Source organism: Nesoenas mayeri (assembly GCF_963082525.1).
Source record: "Nesoenas mayeri genome assembly, chromosome: 2".
NCBI lineage: Eukaryota > Metazoa > Chordata > Aves > Columbiformes > Columbidae > Nesoenas > Nesoenas mayeri.
The window spans coordinates 29,858,465-29,881,458 of record NC_137543.1 but is presented as its reverse complement, the minus strand read 5'-3'; the positions used below and the strand labels follow the sequence as shown (position 1 = coordinate 29,881,458).

The 22,994-nt window shown below is 37.7% G+C and overlaps 1 protein-coding gene across 1 annotated transcript in view; it reads left to right on the top strand.

Annotated features, from left to right (window-relative positions):
- RALYL (RALY RNA binding protein like) overlaps window positions 1–22,994 on the top strand; it is a gene marked incomplete at both ends in the record, with an annotated part of 166,744 nt that overhangs the window by 124,713 nt on the left and 19,037 nt on the right. Inside the window, 2 exons of the mRNA XM_080364121.1 lie at window positions 2,086–2,118; window positions 21,688–21,735. Coding sequence (XP_080220247.1) covers window positions 2,086–2,118; window positions 21,688–21,735 — 81 coding nt within the window. The remainder of the gene's footprint in view (window positions 1–2,085; window positions 2,119–21,687; window positions 21,736–22,994) is intronic.

Sequence of the window (22,994 nt, the reverse complement as noted above, 5' to 3'; positions counted from 1 at the left end):
GTACTTCCCAAATCTCATTTCATTAAGCAGAAAAACAGGAAACAAAAGTGTAACACTAGTTGGGCTTTTCCTCATACAGCAGAGAGAAGCTGCAAAGCTGGTGCAGATGTTTTCCTGAAACAGTGCGATCCACAGTAGGAACAGCTGGTCCATGAAGCTGGTGTGGTTGGCTGCACAAAGTCTGCAGAAGGATACAGCCACCCATGTGATGGGCCCATCGCTTTATTGCTCTCTGGCAGTACTGCCTAAGCACAGAGGTTTCCAAGTGAAGCATTTTCTTGGTGGTCTGAGGGGTTTGGAGTGCAGCACTGGCAGTCTGGGGGGGAAATCATTCATGACAGCATGGACTGCAGTATTGAAGCATCCCTCTGAGCATGGGGAGACCCAGATTTGGGCTTACACTGTGCTTCCAGGTACACACAAGTTCATCAGTGATTCCCTCTTCCCGTTCTCTCACTTCCATGTGGATCACAATCCCAGAAAGAAATGGGAAGGTCGGGTGGAGCCATGAGGACAACAGAAAAGTTACTATGTTTTGGATACATTTTGGCCTATCCTCAAGCCTTGTGCAAGTTGTCCTTGCTACTGCTGGAAATCTAAACCCAGGAGACCAGGTTTAAAGCACATTGGAAGCCAGACCTGTGAATGAAGATAGGCTCCTAAGTTATTTTCATTAGTGATTTTGGAAAACTTCTTTTGAGAAGTAAAGGCTTTTGCAGTATTTTTCAATTAAAACAAAATCATATAATCCTTTTAAAAGCACAGTGACAAGTTCACCTTTTGTAAATACCTTTCTGGACAAATGGCCAAACCAAAGTGTTGTATTAGTTTGTGAGCTTTTTTGGACAAAATCTTTGCTAAATGAATGATGTCTGCACATGTACTTGGCCTTTTTTCTGCAAAAGATGATTTACAGAAAATGTTAATTCTTAAAACATTGACAAATTATTTACAGTCCTTCTGTTTTCAATTAGTCCTGTTGTTTACAGTTCTATTTCAGAGATTTTGTTGTGAGACTGAACTGATTTCAGATGAGGGTTCGTCCCAAATTAAATGTTCAGTTCTGGATGTAACATATTTCACTTTGTTAGAAACACTTTTCTGAAAGTCTACAAAAAGACATTAAGTACCTGGGGTTCTTATTCGCTGTTCTCTTAACACAGTACTCTCTGTGAAAATTAGCCCAACAGAACTTTTGCATCATTTGCATGTCATGCGACCTCTCAAAATAATTGAGTTATAACTTTTCTTTAAATATGTTTATAAAGGACCCTAAACTCACATGCTAATGGTCCTCACAAGGAGCTGATGTTAGTAAACTCATTGCAACCAGGACACACTACAAAACTAAGGGCAGCCAGTAGCAGGTACCGGAGCAGAAATACAGTGCAATAACTTGGATAAGGAGTTTTAAATATATTCTGGTTGGGTGGAAACTACCAGTAGAAGAGTCTGCTGCCAGTATGCAAGTGGTACAGCTCCTCACAGAGACAGCAGCAACAGCGGGGAGTTGGAGAACAACACTTTTAACAATTGGTTTTAGAACTGGGCATGATTCTGGATCTATCAAACCAGTGGCATCCAGTTCCAGGGCAAGGCTGATTGTGGTAGATGGGCTAGAAGTTCTCATGATGAGGAACTGACTACGCCACATGAATAGAGGATGTTGAAAAGCAAACAAAGTGGGTATGGAAACCCTCAAATCAGGGAAGTTCTTACACCTGTAATAAATTTTATATTTAAAGTTAAAAAAAAAAAAAAAGTAAACAAAGAACTAAGTATTACTACTTCACTCTAGCCTTTCCATGTAAATATCTGCACAAGTCATGTGAATCTGTGAAATTTAAAAGGCCTCAATGTGCTGCTCTGTAAATGTTTGATTTCTAAACCAAAGTTCAGTTAGGTAAATGGGATTTTTTTCAGGTCAGATTCCTCGCATAATGGATCAGACCCTTCTATTGTTGTCATATTATGTATTGGATATCAAAGAAATTTGACATGAGAGGAACTTTATTAAATTAATAATATAAATGTTCTGAGAAGAAAATACATGTAGATTTAAAACTTCTGTTATTTACTTGACAGACTTGAATCAAAGGAGCCTTTCCTGTCCGTTGGGTAAGTAGGAATATTTGTATTTCCATAGATCTTTTTATCTTCAACTATTATAAAATATTATATAAAATATTGCATTGAGCATAAGCATTCTAATTCAACATTATGTTATTTACTGTACCTAAGCTTAGAAAAAGTAATTTATAGTCAATAAATTCAAAAACTTGTGGATATCTTCCTTGTGAAAAAATGCTATGAACTATGTTTTACCTCTATTGAGCAACAAAAATTTATACTAAAAGACATGTAGGAGTTAAATGTTGCACTGAATGGTAACTGTTTTATTATTTTGTTTCAGTCAGAAACCATTTCAAATATTGCCTATACCACTTGTCTAAGCCCATGAACAAATAAGTAATATTTTGTTTTAAATAAAAGTTCGATGATACTTCAATAACAGGAAAAAAATCAAATTCATAAAATGGAAAAATACTACATTTTAGCCTAATTATAGATCTCTTGTACACTGATTTTTATATTATAGCTATTGACTTCATAGCCACTTAAATAGTCATGTAGTCTATATACTAAAATTAGCTCACCTTTCTAACACTTATTTTCATATGTGACATACTATGAAAAGAAAACTACCATTATTTTATAAAATGTAGACCATTATATATATTAAAGGTAAGTACTTGTATTTTTCTTCTGAGTCTGAAGTTCATTTTTCATGCACTGTTTTCCTCTTAGCTTCTTTGTTTAAATCTTTCCTAATTTCCCTAACATTCTCACTGCCATTTTGTTCTCTTCAGGTTTCTATATTCTTTACATCTCTTCATTCTCATTTTTGTTTGTCCACAACACCGTACCTCATGCTATCAAGAACACAAACTGCAAACCAAAGAACTCATGCTAAGCAGACATTTAAGTGTTAATTCTACCATGTAATAATGAATAGCTTCCAAATTGCTGTATCAGTTATGAACAAAGAAACTCAACAAATCAGACTAAGCGAGATTGAGATATGCCCTAATTTCTAAGGTAACTTTGGTTTGTTTGAATTTCTTGCCATTTCTACTTTCTACCAACTCAAACTTGTTGAAAAATAAGTTAAATTCTGGTCAAATGGTGGTGATGGGAGTTTGTCTCTTAGTTTGTATGCTTTGAAATGTCCAAATTTGTCACCAAATTCAGTCACTTCTGTTATTTACCTCTCATTATTCCACTTTGTAACTTGTACTATTGAGTTGCTTTTTTAGGCCTCCACTGTCATAAAGAATTGATTACTTGAAAATCTCAACCTTAGATTGAAAAAGAAGTTGAATGCCATTGTGGCTGAGGAGCAAATTTGAAAGTATAAAAACCTAGGAAGCAAAGACAAGACAATGGCAGCAATTATATTAATAGTAATTACAATAAAATAATAAATCCTGCTTTTGCAGTTGCTGTCATGGTCTTAAGAACTTTGCTGGAAATTTTAAGATAGTTGAGGATGACTACCTAAGAAGAAGTATTATGTTTTATAGTTTTGGTTTGGGTTTGTCTCCAAATGAGTGGGGTGGTGACCACTATGTTAACAAGCATTATCTCCACTGTTGTGTGTGGCTTTGTTGCTAAACTGGACTCCTCTTGGGAAGTCTTACATGAATAAATAGACAGAGCTTCTTCCAGGAACTACCAGAAGTTTGCCTGTAATGTATTTGAATTCTTCTTTGCAACTTCATAATGATAAGGGTAAAAAAATGTAAAAATTAATCCCTGCCTCTGTGCTACTTTTGCCTTTTACTGTTGTATTTCATCCACCTCAAAGGAGGGCTTCAGGCACAGGTTAGAGCACCATGGTCTGAGGAGGGGCCTGTGCCAAGAGTCAGAGAGATGCTCTTCCTAGTCCCTCAGTAATCAGGAGGTTTATTTGTTCAGGTCTTTGTGCCAAGACCTGTATCCAAGGCTTTAACCCAGCTGCAGTCACCAGGCTTTTAAAATACAGTGTTTGCAGAAGAAATGCTGACTCAGCCTCAATTAGACTAACATGCGGGTGTCCTTACTGCTGTTTGCAGCCAGAGTTGGTCAAAACACCTGTCTAAATTACATTAGGTTGCCAGATATGAGTTGGTCCTGCACACCAGACTTGCGCTCATCTCCCTTCTGCGACAGAGATTTGTTTCCACGTTTATATTATACTGCCTGTAGGGGCTAATTATGGTTTTTCACTTTGCCATGCTAAGCTAATGACTTCTTGGTTCTTTTCTGTTGTCAATTCTATTGGGAGAGGAAGGGAACGTGAAGTGTGGCAGCCTAAGAGTTCAAGACTGCCACACTTCGTTGAGCTCTGCAGGTATGTGTAGGGCTGCAGCCTACCTGTGAAGAAAAATTGGTTCTTAAAACAATGCATTGTTGCTGCTCTCTCAGAAAGCAGCCAACTACAGAGACAAGCAGACCCCACCTCTTGCTTTTGTGATTTCTGTCTCAAATGCAGGGAGAGAACAGCTCTTGTGCTGCTGTGGTAAAGGAAATTCAATTTATCCTTCTTTCTAAGCAAAGTTTTTAGAGGAGAAAAATCCACACTTCTTCACTCCCTGTGCAAGACAGGGGCATAATTTGTCACTGAAGTAATGGCAACCTCTTTAATGCAAGTGTCTAATGGTAGCAGTCAGGATCGCATAGAGTATGTTATCATTTTGGGTTAGAATACAAAGCTGAATTTGAGATACATGTTGTCATCCTTTGTCTCTTAGAGGTGCAAATAAAATCCTCTAGGCAAGGCTGAAATATCTCTTAGTGTGCTGAACGGTGAGTGTTACCCCACAGGAGCACAGGATGTTATTTCCACACTTCTGGAGTTTTGTGTCCTAATTCAACCTGAGCAAGACAGAGAGTTGTCTGGACTTTCTTTCCTCTTCATATCATGTAGGGTTCATGTTCATGTAGGGTCGGAATAAAAAAGAAGTGCAAATAGCCAGAATGCCTGGAAGACTTTACCATCAAAGGCAACAGTTCTGGTAAAACTTTGAATGTGCATTTAGTTTTAGAAATTGATTCCACCAAAGTGAAGGCTACTCACAGGGTATCAAATTATCTTCACACAGAGGTCTTTGAAAGACTGAGACCTGGAAAGACGAGACGGGTCAAGAGGTTAAAAAAAAATTGATAATGCAAAAAGGACGAACTATGAGACCTCTCATGTTAATTCTGCTTTGTGACAAAGGATGTATGATATTTTTTTACATGAAAAATATTTAAAATGCCAACAACTTTTAACTGTTCACATTTGTCATTTTGTTGTCTATAACAATTGTCCCCTGAACAAAAGTATTGTTCTCTCTAGTTTATTATATTTCTAATCCAGCCACTAATCATTCACCCAGCTATTTCATGGCAGCTGATTCATGGTAACTATCTGCATGTATAAGTTTAGCCCTTGATAAATTACAGATAATACTGCATGCAGATTTATAATTGGTTATCAGTCTGAGCCCTGATATTCAATACTCATTTTGGAAGACACAGCCATTGCAGCATCTTTTAAAACCTGTAATAGTATTACACAGCCAAGAGATACCATAATTATTTTGTAACCTTTTCACACTGTAGAAATTCTTTGCATTAATTCTTGTTTATATCTAACTGTAATTGTATGTAACTTTCAGAATGACATCCGCAGTTTAACACATGCAGTGGAAGAAAATTCATCACAGTAACTAATGAATTTGTCAAACTTCTACAAAATTTTGTCTTCTTTGTTAGGTGTCATTTAATACTATGTCCCATATTGTTGAATTCAGAAGAGACAAGGAGAGTAAGAAATAGAGCTGATTTTCTCTAAGGCTAGTGGGAACTTAGATTCATTTACTGCCAGCTGCAGAGAATGGGATTACTTCTGGATAAGCAGGCAATAGCTCTTCAGTGAGTTTGTCTCTGAAAATGCATGTGTTTTATACATCTGCTTGTCAGCTGAGATTCAATGTATTTCTCTATCTTTTGTGTAGATGTTAAAAAAAATACAATGCAAACTGCTTCTTCACTCTTCTTTTTAAGATGGGTTGTTTACTATAAACAACAAATTTAAGTGGAAAACCCAGAGAGAGCCACGAAACAAATGCATTGTATGCATTTATTACATGATGAATAGTTGTCTGTTGTGAGAGAACAATAAGAGATACAAGTGAAATTGACAATAATTGCTGCATTTTTTGACATTCTCAGTAAAAAGACAAGAGATCTGTATGAACTACTACTTTCCTCACTGGGGCCCTATTTCTAGAAAGTGTATGACAATAGAAAAGCCATGTTTTTTTCAAATTGAAGCATAGTCACAGTATCTTTTGAGCCACAGGTACTTACTTCTAGAAGAGACAGAGGAATTATGGTGGGCCCAGCTTTAGAAAGTGCATCTAACATAAATAAAATAAAATAAAAAAAACATAAACTAAAATAAACTAAACTAAACTAAACTAAACTAAAATAAAATAAAATAAAACACCTAATTTTCTTCTGGCAGAATTGTTCTGAGAAATTTCTAACAACTAGACTTTGTCACCCGTATTTCTTCCTCTTGCTCAGTAGTGTTTTCTTTCCCATCAGGCCATTTTGCAGAAGATCTATAGGAAATCCTGCACTCAAACACCACTTTGAAGGATCCCATTCTGAATAAGTGAGATGGTTAAAAATAAAAAATTAAAAAAACCCCCACATTCTTGCAGATTCTGTTAGGAGAATATTCAGTCTACTTCCAAACTATGCAGGTTCTTTCAATCCAAAGTTCGTTTTTGTGTGTGGTTTTGGGTGGGTTTTTTTTGCATGCACTAGGTTATAAGGCACAAAACAGAATGCAGCCACATGTTACCTTCTGTACAACAAATGCCATAACACTCGTCTTCCATCCTGATTATCCGATAGCACCAGTGGAAGGAGCAGACTGTCACGGTTTCTCTTATCTTTCCCTGTAAGGGCCACCAATAAATCTGTCAAGGTTTAATGCAAGGTGACAATAAACTGTGGCAGATGCTCTCTGTTAATCCGCCCCCCCCATCCTCTCCGCTTAGGAAAAAGTGATAAGGAAGGAAAAGGGAGAGAGACTTTAAGTTGGAAAAAAAAGTTATAAAGGCTTTACTAATGCTACCAATAAACAGAGAAAATATGCAAAATATACAAAACCAATCTTGAATGTCTGGGGTAGAGCAATGTTTCGCCCTCCCACGCGGAGTTGGCATCGCTCTACTGGCTGCAGGGCAGGCACCCAGAAGTCCTGGGCGGGACTTCACAGCAAACCGGAACTGGATTCAGGGATGCAGGGTCTGGAGTCAGGCCTCAGATTTGCAGGCACAACTGGCAGGGTCATCTTCAGATGCCAGCCATGGTTGAAGAGAGCAAGACCCTCGTGAGCTCACACTTTTATAGGGTGTATGACATGTATGGGATGAAATACTCGGTCAGTTTTAGTCACCTGTTCTGTCCACCCCTCCTCGCAAATACACCCCTCTCATGGTGGAGCTGGCGGAATTTTATCAGAATTCTTGGTTGTTATAGCAAAAAATCTAAACATGGGCCTCTTATGCATTCCATTGGTCATCTTATCAGCTTCAGAGCACAGTGTCCGAAAAAACATACAGTTACTTAGAAGGTACTTAGGAGAAATTAGCTGAAAGGAAAAATCATTAAAAGAGAACTGGTCTTGTTTTTAACAAAACCAGGACACAGACACTATTCCTACTGTTCCCATCCAGCTTTTGAAAAGAGAGAACTAAGAAAATTATTTTCCTTCAGCAGAGGAAAAATATAGAAATATTATATACTGGATGCATTTTGCACTATTAATATGAACTAATAATAATACCAACCTAAATATAATTTTGTAACTTATTCACATTCACATCAGGTATTCAGGAGCTGTGTTTTGATGAAAAACATGAGATGACTGAACAGACTTGGCAATTATTTAAACTCATTGTTTAGAGACAGGCAGTAACTCCTTATGCTTAAAACCACTCAGGTTCTGTGACTTAGATAGGCAGGAGCAAGTCTTGTGCATTTGCAGAGAATAACCTCCAAAACAACCCTCTCTCTAATTATGTGAGGTTTAGCCTAGTGTCAGAAGCAGAAGTCAGGGGACTGCAAGGGCTCTGTGCATGGTGAGGCTGCCAGGGTGGTTCCCAGAGAGACAGGAGGGATTTGGGGGATGATAGCACATATGGAAAGCTGGGGATCTGCATGTGGAAGATGCTCTATGCAGTTTAATTTCAAGCATTATTACTGATACATTTCTCTTACAACAATTTACCAAGCACCACAAAGATTAAGCCTTTCTATAATTGCTTGCTTTCCATTATTATAAGACTCTGAAACAGTGGATGAATATCACTGTTTCATAAATTTATAAAAAGTTTATTTTTGTTTGAAGATATCTCTGAAGAAGAGATTACAAAGCCACAGTAATAATAACGCTGGTCTGTTGCTGTTACTGCACTTAGCAGGGTTTTTTTGTCATTATTCAGTGTTTAAAGATCCCAATTTATGTATTTTTCTATTCATCTACATAATTATTTGATGGTTCCTCTATTTTCCTGATCTTTTTCATTCTACACTTTCACACACAGAGAAAAATATATATTGCATAGAAAAAAGACTAACACATTTGGCCAAAAAAAAAAGAAAAGTATTTTCCTAATTCCATTGACTTTTATTAGTAACAAACTCAACAAATACGCACCTTAATAAATTATTTTCCCCCCTTCTGACCTTAGTGACATCACTAACAATATGCTTCATAATTGAGAAAGACAATAGAGCATGAGATCACTTTTTTTTCTCTTCCATTTATTCTATTTGCTTTCCCCTTGTATTTACTCTCTGTTATTTCTGTCATTCAAGAGTACTCTTTCATTAGTAATTCTAGGAAAAAAATAGATCTGTCATTTATGTTCTGGGCTAATGACGAACAATTCCTCCGAATTTAATATCTGTAGTCTCACCTCTGTACAGGAGAGGATGTTCTCCAGAGGAAGGAAAATGATGTGCAAGAGAATCTTTCTGAAGGAAAGTCAGGAAGATGAAACATTCTGGTTGGGGCGGAGGGGGGGGGTGGAAACTGAAAGGAAATAAACAGGGATGCAGGGCCCTGAGGATAGAAATGGATTACATGAAGAAGAAAAAAGGAAAAAGGGAGGTATTTTACACACAGTTTACTTCAGACTCACTGGGTTTTGCCCAAACACTAGTCACTGACCCAGGAGTTATAGAAAACAGTGTTTGGAGAGATCTGTGTTAGCACCATGTTCCAATTTCCTATTTCTGGGGTTTCAACGCAGCATCTTGGTCCACCAGTCTCTGTGGGCTTCTGTGAATATGCACAGCTTACTGTGGCAGGCTAACTGGCATGTGAAACAATTTCACAAGTGAGACCTAGCTCCCTACTCACACCTCCTCTGAAAATCAAGACAATTTTTCTTCCTTTGTATGCCTATCATCGTATGAAAGACTTACTTTATTTTCATGAGTTTCCAGAACATTGCAAATAAGTTTTAATACAATATCTTCACCATGATAAATATATTGAAACATATAGCAATTTTGAAGTTTGATGTTTTGAATTTCAAATTCCCTATAAGCTGTTCAAGTCAGTCAATCTGTATTTGTCCACTGTTGATCAGCCTGTGTTGCTCTTACTACTTTTGTATGATACTAACAACTGAAACTTCTTAACATAAGTTCTTAGGGTGCTAGAGCTTGTACAAACATTTGGAGAGGATCTGATGACTGTTCCCTCTGATTCCACCTTTGGAATGAGTTTAATCTTTTTCAAGTGAAATCTGAGATTGGTTAATCTACCTGACATACTACTTGCAATTGTGCTAGAAGAGAATGGTGGGATAGCAAAGAGAAAAAGGGTCATGTCTTCCCTTCTATTCATGTGTTCTCATGACAGTATGTATGTACCCTCTCTGAGTTTAAATGGGACCATCCTTTCACTTCCCTATTCTAGGCTTAGTGCTGAAGGGGAATGTACAACCATAAGGATGAAGATTTCTACCCTCAATAGGAAGAGGGAAAGATTTTTTTTTCTTTTTATTCTATCATAATTTCACAAAGAATCAGAGAATCACATAATGCTAGGGATTGGAAGGGACCTCAAAAGATCATCTAGTCCAGTCCCCCTGACAGAGCAGGAACACCTAGATGATGTTACATAGGAAGGCGTCCAGGCAGGTTTTGAATGTCTTCAGAGAAGGAGACTCCACAGCTTCACTGAAGCATTGTGTCCCACAGAGAGCTGCATCACCAAAGGTGAGATCAGGGAAGAAATGGAAGATGTCCTCAAGAGAGGCTGTAAAGTCTCCATCCACTGAGGTTTCCAAGTCTCAGCTAAGTAAAGCCATGGCTGACCTGGTCTAGCCCTGGATAGAGTTCCTCCTGGGGCAGGTGGCTGGACCAGATGCCTTCTAGAAGTCCCTTGCAGCTCTGTGAATAGGCAGGAGACCCGCATCAGGTGTTGGACACATTGCATGTGCAGTGATACCTTCAGCCTCTGATTCCCCTCTGTGAAACTGGGAGAATGGCCTCTCCCAGGGTGTGAAGTTTGTTAAGAGAGAAGGCAGTGCAGAAAGAGGCACATCAGAGAGAAGCGTTGCTGACGCAAAGCAAATTGGAACTCCTACTCCTCTCTCATATCTGCTAGAGGTTTTTTAACACATATTAAGCTTCAAGCTAGGAGACATGGTCTTTAGAGCTGGTCTGTCAATGGTCTTGTCCATGGTACTAAGGAACACCAACTCACATCTTGCCTTATTGGATCATCCAGCTGCATATTAACATGCTGCCATTTACCCCTCATTCAAAATAAAAATGAGAATATGTCCTGATACTGGGCAAGTTTCCAACTAGTAAAATGAATCATATCTTACTTTATCTTCTACCAATGTAGCTTAATCTGAAATCTAACCTCATTTACAGACCAGTTTTCAACTACATTCGTATAATACCTTTACACACCTTAATTTGAAAAGAAGCAGGATGATATTTTGGGTATATACCTTTACACACCTTAATTTGAAAAGAAGCAGGATGATATTTTGGGTATTTAGGGTCATATTCAGTAGCCTCTATTTGGCCCAAAGTGATGTTTGGGTCTTGATTTTGGCCATTTTGGTTTTTATTTGGGGCTTTTTCAGTTTCAGTTAGAAACTGCAGTTCAAAACTAATCTGCAGTTATCCATTGGGCTTTGGAATGTTTTCTATCTCAGGGTCAAGCTGGGTTCTTATAATTCTTATCATTCTGCAAGCCAAAGAGCAGCTTTGTCAACATAAGCCATACACACCCCCATGTGTGTGTACACACAGTTGTAACATGTTGTAATAATTTTGCTGAGGATGTACACAAAAATAAATAAGAATTAGGTCACAAGTTTTATGGCCATTAGTATGCTGAGTGTCATTGCTAACAAACTAATTACAGTGCTTCGATTATTTTTGTTTGTAAAGTCTTCAGCTTTGGTGCTGAATTCATGTAAGGGTCAGTTTTGTTCAGAAACAATAATTTCTTTTCAGCTACATGTTAGATTAGAATTAAAAGTTGGAGGATGTGCCTTAAATGTGGAGTAGAAATGTCGGAGTAGATCTGTCATGCATCAACAGCAACTGACAGTTTGTATTGCTACAGTAGTGACTCTGTAGCTAATACTAGAGTATTTGCTTAATTTAAAAAGTATGAACCGATTTTCAACAACAATAGATTTATTTGGTTTGGGTTTTCTTTTCAGTTGCATCCATGCTTTATACAAAAACAATCTTCCTGAAGTCCATCAAACTTGTGTCTTGTAACTTGTATTCTCAGGGGTAAGGATGGGAGGCTGAATCAGGTTTTGTCCTGTAGCTACTTTGTCAAACATTTTCATAACCACCCAGATAGCCACCAGAAAGTACTTGTAAGTCCAAGCAAATTAGGAATTTTATCAAAAGCAATAATTTGCCGAGAAGTACCTACTAGGTATGGCCTTGTTTATTTTCTTGCCATCTAAATCAAGGGACAGAAATTACAGGTAGGTTTCCAGGCACACTATGAACAACAAATAATCAAAATGAAAAATTACCAACTTTCAGACTGCATTTTTCCTGTGAACTATTTGTTGACTACCTGAAAATAGCAAACATCTTCACAGAAATTAGGATCAATATGTAAAGAAGGAAAACTGAACCATTTCTCGGATAATGTAATTCATCCTGCAGATCTATCCTTTTTTGTTGTACAAGAGAGTATGTGATAGAAATGGAAGGTACATCTTCTGAGACAGTGAAGTTAGTGAAGCAAAACTGAGGGTTGTTAGTGTGGCTTATATAGCAGTATTATGTCAAAGTGTTCACATTTCTTTGGTAGAGATAGAGGAACCTGAGAGATAGAGCATAAGGCTTTGTTTCCTCACAAAAATAATGTTTTTATTCACATACATACATGTTAATAATGATTACACTTCAAATCTGAAATCAAATATTACTTGATTTCAAGTAGACCTTGCCTAGGTGTCAGTAGTTAGTTGTATTTCATGTTCTGGCTGATACCTTATAGGCTATAAAACTGTCTTGCTGTATAGAGCATTCATAGAAAAATAACGTTCCAGTCATGTAAGTCATATAAGGGTGAGTAACGGTAATGTGGTTTTGCTGGGAGAAGGCAAAAATTGTGTGAGGGGAGTTCAGCAAGGAGGTGAGGGAGGGAGAAGGAGGGAAGAGAGAGAGAGAGATCTTAACAGCTTTAATTCCTTCTCAGAGTCTTGTGGTTTGGGAAGAGATGCTGGAGGCAATTCTCAGCACTAAATTGCTATGGTAGCTTGATTCAATAGACTATACAAAAACAAATTTAGGCTAAGATGTGTCTGTATTGTTAACTTCTAATGTGCATTTCCCATAGTGATAAAACACTTGAAATGCAACTTTCTATAAATGTTTGCTAGCCTTGATGCATACCAGTGCAAGCAAAGCCCTAATCTGACAGGGCCTGTGGCCACATGATATAGGGACACATGCTAAAGAAAATGGCAATAATCGAAGCATAAAGCTCCCCAAGCCCTCTTTTGCGCAGTTGTTTTCTTATTTTCTAAAATGTTATGAAACTCATCTGTATGGAAGAGAAAATATGGATACACAGATCATTGTCTGATAAATGTTTAAGATAAATAATATATTTAAGATAAATAATTATATCAGATCCCTTGATTTCAAGAGCTTTATTCTGGCTTTACAGTGAGGTAGTTCAGAGTGGCGATATTTGAATACCCTACTGTAAATGAAAAGGTCTTTCCAGTGGTATTTTAGGAATTCCTCTGGTTTATGACTTTTTCATTCCCTTATAGAAAATAAATTTTGTTTTCTTCACTGTGTATGTAGAAAGTTAACGGACAGAGGCCCTTCCAGAGCCCCGAAGTATTAGGAGGGGGCACAGATTTGCTGGAAGCCAAGGAAAGTGTGGTCAGCATAGTTAGCACTTCTATAGAGGATACACAAGTGGTTGTGTGATGCACAACTGCCTTTTCCACTCATCTCCCACCAGACTGGAATTGAGTCTAGTCCTGAACTCAGTTACAGAAGAATCCCCTTTGTATCAGGTGCGCATCCCATATCCATTTACCATGGAAATTATTGCACAATGGGTCAGGAATACGAGAATGCTTTGTTGGATTCACAGTATCTGCTATTTCCATTTATATTCTAACTTCATGTGCAAAGTGCATTCTTGGAAAAACAAGTAGTATGTCTTGTCTTCACAAGCCGTATTCAGGACACCGACAATTATGCTCTCTTTCATGTATCCATTTTGCTGCTTTGAACCTTGAGCTGCTCAATCCAAAAGAATTAAATTTCATTAGTAAACTTAGTGTAATTAAGAACAGAATTAAATTTAATTTAAGCCTTCTGATAGTTTGAAAAGAAGAGAGGAAAACATGCTGCAATTTACTACAAATCTTTTTTTCTTTACATAAACTCTGACAGTGTCACATTGTATCGATTAATCTTTTGTGAACTGTGCTTTTCTGTTTCAGTGCTTCTAAGACAACTACTCTGAAGGGTGCCTAAAGTTTTCACAGATCTGTGTTTGTAATCTTAAGTCTTTCAGCTCTGATGCTACCACTGTGATTTTAATTTATCAGTCTGCTGTTTGGTGAAATGTTGTAGAAATGCTTTAAAACCTAAATCCATCTCTTATTCCTACACCTGTCAATGACAGTCTTCTGTACTTTACAAACAAAGTTGAATGATGCTCCTGCAATGCATACAATATTGCTAATATATTGGATAATCACTCACATGTGTATGGTTTTTGGCAGTAGTACCTTGAATACACCGAATTTAAAACACATTTTTAAGAGCCAGGACTCATTACTCTTGTACTAAGAGAAAAATACCATCTGGACATGAAGAATTTCCCAGTCAATACAATTAAAGGACACCTTGTGAAATCGTAAGGCCACTGGTTAGGACACTGGAAAGCTTTTTCATTACCTTATCTATACGTCCCTATAGGAAATATAAGTAATTGGAGATTACTTTATATGACAGGAAAAATAGTTTAACAGCAGGAGGAGAAAAGTCAGGGAGACATTAAATATATTTACTCAGGTTTCTTCACATAGAAAAGTTACTATTCTCTTTCTAAAAAGCATCAGGCTAACAGTATTAAGCATAGACTGCCACTGTAGCCACAGTAAGTAGTTTGTATTAGAAGTAATTCTAATGCTCAGCACTCAGCTGTACTGAAAAGTGTTGGGGCTGAACTTTGCCTTGAAATCTCTTCATCACCTGTTCCTGTCTGGCTGCCATAAACAGCTCCCAGAACAGCTCAGAGACTGAACATTAATCTTGATGTCTCTGCTATCCTGTGTTTCACAAGCTTTGCCTAATCCTCTACAGAAAAGAGTACAAATAAACTTGATTACTTGATTGTGTACATGCAAGTTTTAATGTTTGACCAAGTTTTGCCTAGAATTCAGATTGGAGAGAAAGTTCAAGGGTTTTCCTAAAATACGTTTCATTGGGAAAACATTTTTAAGGAGAGAAGATGAGGGTGAAGAAAGGATGTATCTGAAGACAGACAAAAATACAGCCTAATCATATTGCAAATAAATTCTGTCTAGTGCTTGCAGAAAGATACTTTAATGGAAAATGGAGTACTGTATGTCAGCTATTTTATGTATACCTCTTGCTAGGACAGGTTGTACCTCTTCAGATTAGATTTGCCAAAAACTTCTCAGTTTTGTAGAAAAAGATTATCAGTTTACAGTACTACATTCCTTGCTGTACTTTTTAAAACTTGGCTCCATACTTCTTCCCCAACTCAGGAAGAAAAAAAATCTATCTTGCACTTATTAATTGAATGAACATGTCAAATTAGAATAAAACTTTTATTAAAATGGTTACAAAATTACCATGAAAATTAATCTGCAATTGAAATATACAGATAGTAGGTTATATTCAATTGGTATTTTAGGACAAGTGATTGGGGATTTTGGTGGTTATTTTTCGGTTTTAACTATACCTGTTTGCCCTCATAACTGCGTTATGGAAATGAAAGTAAAATATTTTCTGCAATTACTTTTCCTCTTCTGTCTCTCTCTTTTTTTTTCTATAAACCTCCAAGAATGTATTTGTTAAAGGAATCACTGACAAAATTTGCCTTTTGACAGTAAGTATGTCAGCAAAAAGCAGACTCTGGAGACTATTCTCTTTCTCTGCAGAATATACAGCCTGAACTGCAAAACAGAAAAGTCCTTCCACTTCTACTAGCATCCTCAGCCCTAACTAAAATCGAATAATCTCTAAATTAGGGGTGGGATTCAGCCCACCAATTTAATTCATGTCTTTGGAGAGTGTGGGTAACCATCCACTGAAAAGTGGCCTGAAATCTCCACCCTTCTTTTTCAATAGCTCATGAAAGTCTTTGCGACCTGATTTTCTAACAGGGAAAGTTTCCACCTCCTGATGCTTCTTCTCTAAATCATCTAGTTACCCTCACCCACTCCCTTCTTTTAACATCACATCAGTTTAGATTGATTCCCTTCTGTACTCAACAGGAACAATTTCTAGGATTCTTTTTACATGACAAGGGAAATGATTTTACAAGTGACTGGAATACTAGACTCAACAATTAGGTTGATATGTACCTCCTAAAAAGAGTTTGATTGACGGAATATTGCTTTTGTATTTATTATTTTTATCCTGCCCTGTCAATAGAGAAGCAATTGACAGTGTAAATGGTGATAGCACTGTCAATTGAATTAAGATACATTATGCCCATTTTGTCAACATTTATGATTTACGGATATGTCTTTGTACCCATGGAAAGAAAAATAGATATTAGCCAAGGCTGACTCACATGCAAGACAGACATTCTTGTTGCCACGAAAATAACAAAAGCTATTTCTGCTCTGTTCTGCATTAACCATTCTAAAGACAGAATAACTCCAATGAAGTCAGTTACACTCACCAGTGTTTGGAGCCATGCAAATTAAAACAGAATGTGATTATTAGTTTATAAAAATGTTTTGTGAGCATAGAACACAGAACAAAACCAAGATTACGCAGTAATAATATATTTTCAATATGCAATATAGTCAGATAATTAAAGGCCACCCATATGTTTATTTCAAAGATGCAGAAGCATAATTTTGCATTTGCCTGATTTACACACGTTCAAGTGCTGATATGCATAGGAAATTCTAATATGTACACCATAATAAATCTAAAACTACAGTCTTTGGGGAATCCTTTACTCTTCAGGGATACATAATTTAAAGCAGGCTTAGTGTTAAGTGAAGCGAAGCTAAAGAGACCACTGGTACAAGATTCTCTTGGTGATACTTGGTCAGAAAAAGGAAGCATGACTTTTGCTTAACAGAAATACACTTTATTGATGAGTTTTCTTTGCTTCAGTGTGAACATTACAGTGGCTTTTACTGTCTTCTGTTTTAATAGCAGCATCATGCACCCTGTTGTTAATATTGCAGAGATAGCATATGTTTGTGGGTAATTAATCTGCCTGTTTACAGTGCCATTAGGAAACTGCTGACTCCACCAGTTCACAGGCTCATTTAAACCTTTCTCTGCTTCTGACTTGCTGAGTATTTGGTATTCAACACCATGTGAGCGATTTCCTGCAGCCTCCCTAACACAGGTTGTTGGGTTGCTAAGGAATAACTCTCAAGAGGTTAAGAGCCCTACAGTCACCTTGATCTCAGTGCCAGTGATTATCTGTGCTAATTTTCTGCTTCATGTTTTATATCTCAGCACTGACCAACACTTATGTCGGTCCCTTGGCATGCATAAGTGTGAACAATTATGTCTGTAGATGGAGTGATGTGCTGGTTGCTTTCACAGTATAATCTATTTAATATATTATTACAAAAGAAATATTATCATTCAACTTAATTACAAATTTAAAAAAAAAAAAAGAGAGAAAAAGAAAAAAAAACAAGTAAGACCAGTTGGAAAAATAGAAGAGACATTTTTTCTCCTAGGTCATCCATTTTGGGTTCTTTTCATTGTTGTTAGTTCACAGACTTTTCAGTACACATGCAGGACAACTGCTTCACAGCCAAGAGGGCTAGGACCTACCTTTATAAAACCCCAGACCTCTAAGGGTCTCACATGGTGTCTTACATCCCTGGGCTATTAACTCAGCAGTCACAGTGAGGGACACTTGACACCAGGAGCTACAGCATGTTGTCTCTTTGTCGCCTGTGCTGCCACATCTGCAGGTAGAATTTCAGGAAGGGAAAAAGGAGACACAGATCATGGATATAAAGAGGGGTCCATATCAAGATTTCCCAAAGCATTTAACCCACCGTCCTTTACCTGTTTGATTGCATAAAGGTCAATACCTACAGATAAGGTCCTACAGTACTATTCCTCTTCTGTTATTTTATTAAATAGCATGGAAGGATATATGTCTTTCCTCGATGATCAACACTTGAATTCCATGAACTTTCATCAAGGAGACTAAGTAATGAGAAAGGGGAGAAGGAACTGAACCCCTTGCTCTGTTGAAAGCTTATCGCATCCCATACACCTCTAGTACCTCTAGGTGCTATTCCTACCTCAAAGGTCAAGTAGCTGTTACCACACCTTTGCCAGTGGTCCCAGGTAAGGGGTCTCTATATGTGCAGAACTGGCTCTTTCTCCCTCCATATGAATGGTACTTCTGCACAGAAATGCCTTTTGCCTGTGCGGAGAGATCCCAAATGGTCTGTGGGGGTCTGCAGAGATTCGCTCCCCACCCCATGGGACTTAATCCACACGGATGCCCTTGAATTGTGATGATCTCTTTTGCAATAAACTCAGACTAGAAATGGAAGCAAATCGACTCCTGTTAGCTTGTCAATGATACTAACAGGCTGCACTATTAAAAGCCACAATTATGTTTGCATCTCATACCCCAGCCATGAGGTCAGTAACCTTTTGGCAGAGAGACAGTTAAGAAGGACAAATTGGAGAATGTTTGTAGCAGCTAAAGCCACATGTATACCCATTTCAGAGACTGACAGCCATGCAACATACAGAATACCTGCAGTTATCTCTTATCTTGGTAGCAAAGGATGCTACTGAACTAAAGCATGCAAAAATGCAAAGCACTTTAAGGTTAGAGGCAACATCTGTAGCAGAGCTGTCTGGATAGCTTACGCTGTAAAACGCTGTATGAAAACCACTGGGGTTTCTCAGGGTGAAAATTAAAGATATGATAACAGTATCAGATGCTTCTGAAGCAATGAAATATTTTTAAAAGGTAATATAAGCAACCCATAAAAATTTACTATAATTCCTAGATTACACTGCCATGTGAGACTAATGAGACTCAAAAATGTGCTTCTACTTTTTCCTGCTCTGGTTCCACAGATAAATATTAGACCATGTGGGCTGAAACTGTCTCTTGCAAAGCTGAAGGAAAATAAAGAACTGAGTTCAGTTTCAAGATTGAAGTTACCTGAACAGAGAACAGAGAAAAAGAGATTCTCAGAGGCTGACTGATGTGCAAAACTGCTTCTCTCAAAAGAGAAGTATTCTCCCAGATGTTACACTAAATAAAAAAAAAAAAAAATAAATAATTGGAAAAAAAAAAAAAGACAATAATTTTTAAAAGATAACCCACATTTTTCAATGACGTAAAAATATTCTACATGAAGAATGCTGTGACAGGATCTCCTCAGAGGTACAGTGACAATGGAAGAACAGGACGGAGGGAAGGAGAGAAACACTTGGTTGCCACACCACAAACCCTTCCTTCATTTTGCCTACCCAAAACCTCCACTTCTTGTGACTACCTTCATCTGAGGAACCTGCTAGCCTTGCCCAGCCACTCAAACTTCTCCCAAGCCTACTGACATTTTTCCCACAGGAAAATATCGCTGCCCTTCAGCCTTACTCTAGCTGATGCAAAGTGAATTATTCTCCATCAGCTTCACGGTTTTCAACCTTGAAAAACTGAATTTATCTGGTCTTTACACCAATTAAATAAATGTCACTCTGGGTAAAAGGTTTCATGTGACAGGCCTTTTAAATTTATTTTTTTTTTCTATTGTCTGTTATCTTTTACTTAAAAACTCAAATTGAATATTAAGTATGGGGTTATTGCAGCTATTAATCATTCAGCTAAATAAAAACACTAGCAAACTGTGAAGAGCTGTAAATAAAATAATAGGTTTGCTACCTGCTTAGTTCCATGTAGACTGGCTATGGAGTGAAAGACAATATAAGAGCTGTTGCATAGTTTAGGGAAAATTTTGCTAGCTTTGTTTTAAGGTAAGTTACAGAAACTTGATCACTATGCGAGGTCTAACTATTGTTACTAAATGTTATCTTGATCCTTCTGCCACACACACCTTACCTGCTTGCGGAGTTCTAGTCTCCCATGGCTTTTATTTAATTAGTGTTTCATATTAAATGCATATAGAGCTTTCATTTCTCAAATAAATTACCAATAGGACTACAGTTGTCCATCTGACCAGGTGAGTCTCAGGAGCTTCACTGCTGATCCAGTATTATGTAGGTAGATGATGCAGCTTATCCTGTCACTAGAGGTTTGGGCATTTGCATTCAAGGTAGATGTGGCAGAGATGAAAACTGTTCCCCAGCATCCTGCTTCTTTAATAGATGTTTTTGCCAGTTGCAGACAAAGGAAATTGCAAACCCTCAAAATCAAAGCACTGGGATGAAATTATTATTGAGGTAATTTAAGCCAGAGAACTCTAATTTTCCCCACATTTAAGTGTGGGGGGAAAAAAAAAAAGTGCTATATCACCCTCTGGGATACAGCAAAAGGAAGAAAAGGGGAAAGAGGCATAAAGTGATGAGGAAAAACAAACCCAAAGAACTGCAGAATTCTTGAGCCCTTCTTCAAATTGTGTACTAAAGAAAAAAATTTTAAAAAAAAGAAATTAAAAAAAAAAAAAAAAAAAAGAAAAAAAAAAAAGAAGAAGAAGACATTTTGCTCAATGTTCAAGAACAGAAATTAAAATTATCCAGAAGTCCATTGCCTGGAAAGACAAACTTCATTAATATGTAGCTACCAATTCATCTCCCTTTATTTTCTATGAGTATTTTCTTCTCTGCTTTGACCTACCTTTCTGCTTTCTTATTTAAATCTTCTCCTTTTCGTGATACTTTGTTCATGCCTTTCATCCTTCACTATTCATAATTGTCCTTCTCAGGCAAGTGAAAAACTTAGGATTTGTGTTATTAGTCCTTCATCAGGCAGATTACAAATCCCTTGTGACTTTTCCATGCAGATCATTTACTAGCTCTTTGGTTCTATTTTTTTGGATGTGTGAAATAGATAGCCTTCATTGCTATATCTTCACCATAAAGGTAGAAAGTTGTTAATGGAATGCAAAACTAGGAAGACCAATTTACGATTGACTTTGCAACTGACAGCTCAAAAATGGTTTTCCCCTGGAACTTTGCAGTTTCCTACCTATACTTATTTCCTTTGATGGTGCCTTTCTTTTCCCAGATTGGCATATATATTCCCTTCTGAATCGGAGGGGAAACGCATGTCTGTAACGTTTTCACTTGCATCATTATGTTCCTAACTTTTTTCTTTTCCTCTTTTTGATGAAAGAAGATTTGGCAAACTCAAGGACCAACAGTCCAACCCTTTTTGTGTTTCTCATAAATCAAATTCGTTGTCTTATCTCTGCTTACCTACTTGCTCATTTACCAATCTTTCATGTATTTAACAGTGTTCCTAGTTCACTGATGATGCTATGTTAGCCCACTGATGATGCTACGTTAGCCCAGCAAACAGGAGGGCTTCTGTATTAAAGTCCTCACTTCATTTGATCACTCAAAGAATTACACTATTATGATCCCCTAACTACAGAACTGTCCCATTGTGTTAAATCTTTTCTATATGTGCTGCCAACTGTTTACACTGTTTTGCTTGCCTGAGACATCACATTTCCAAATACACTACAGTGATAGCTGACAACAACGTTGACAAATGTAATGTAGAGTGTATGTTTGAGGAAAAGAAGTGGAAGGACTTTGAAGAAAGGCTTGGAATGTGAGAGTAAGCCAATAATACCACAAATGTTTTAATCACTGTGTATTTTTCTCTAAACCAGTTCGTTCTTGTTTTTCTATATTTTTCTACAGTGGTTATGTCTTTGATTATGATTACTACAGAGATGATTTCTACAATCGGTAAGTGTGGTTATATTTCTGTACATCCTACACCATTTCCACTCTTTGTTTATAATGTAATCACATCATCTGGTTAGACAGGTCTGTTCTGATTTTCAATATTATTCATTTCATTATTTCTATTGTGTATCAGAAGATGACTATTTGAATATATCACAAACAGCTAAGATTACCACCACCAAATGTATGCTCATTCGACAGCTGTTTTGGTCTTATCCTTCTCTAAGAGCTTTTGGGGCATTTTGTGTGCTGAACAGTTTAATGGCAGTTTAGCTGCTTAGTGTTTCTTCCTTCAGAGTTCTTCCAGGCTTACTTTCCCTGGAGTATATAGCAGCTGTAAATTTTTTCAGTATGACATGCATGTCTTTGTCTTCTCATCCATGTGTATGAAAAGATATAGAATGTCTCCTGAAAAATGTGTCTTCCAAGAATGTTTAGAAGTCTAGAAGGACCTTATCATAGATTTGCTTTTGTTGGAAAAGACCTTTAAGATCATCAAGTCCAACCATTAACCAAATACTGTCAAGTACACGTCTAAACCATGTCCCTAAGGACCTCATCTATGTGTTTTTTAAATACCTCCAGGGATGGTGACTCCACCACTTCCCTAGGCAGCCTGTTCCGGTGCTTCACAGCCTTTTCTGTGAAGAAATTTTTCCTAGTATCCAGTCTAAACCTCCCTTGGCACAACTTGAGGCTATTTCCTCATGTCTTATAGCTTCTTACTTGGGAGAAGACACCAATACCCTCCATGCTACAACCTCCTTTCAGGTAGTTATAGACAGCAATATGGTCTCCCCTCAGCCTCCTTTTCTCCAGGCTGAACAGCCCCAGTTCCCTCTGCTGCTTCTCATCAGACTTGTGCTCCAGATCCCTCACCAGCTTCATTGCCTTCTCTGAACTCTCTCCAGCACCTCAACATCTTTCCTCTAGTGAGGGGCCCAGAACTGAACACAGTATTCAAGGTGCAGTCTCACCAGTGCCCAGTATAGAGTGATGATCGCTTCTCTAGTCCTGCTGGCCACTCTGTTTCTGATACAAACCAGGATGCTCTTGGCATTTTTGGCCACCTGGGCACACTGCTGGCTCATGTTCACCCAGCTGTTGACCAATGCCCCCAGGTCCTTTTCTGCCCAGCAACTTTCCAGCCACTCTTTACCAAGCCTGTAATGTTGCACAGGATTGTTGTGACCCAAGCGCAGGACACAACACTTGGCCTTGTTGAACCTCATACAATTGGCCTCAACCCATTGATCCAG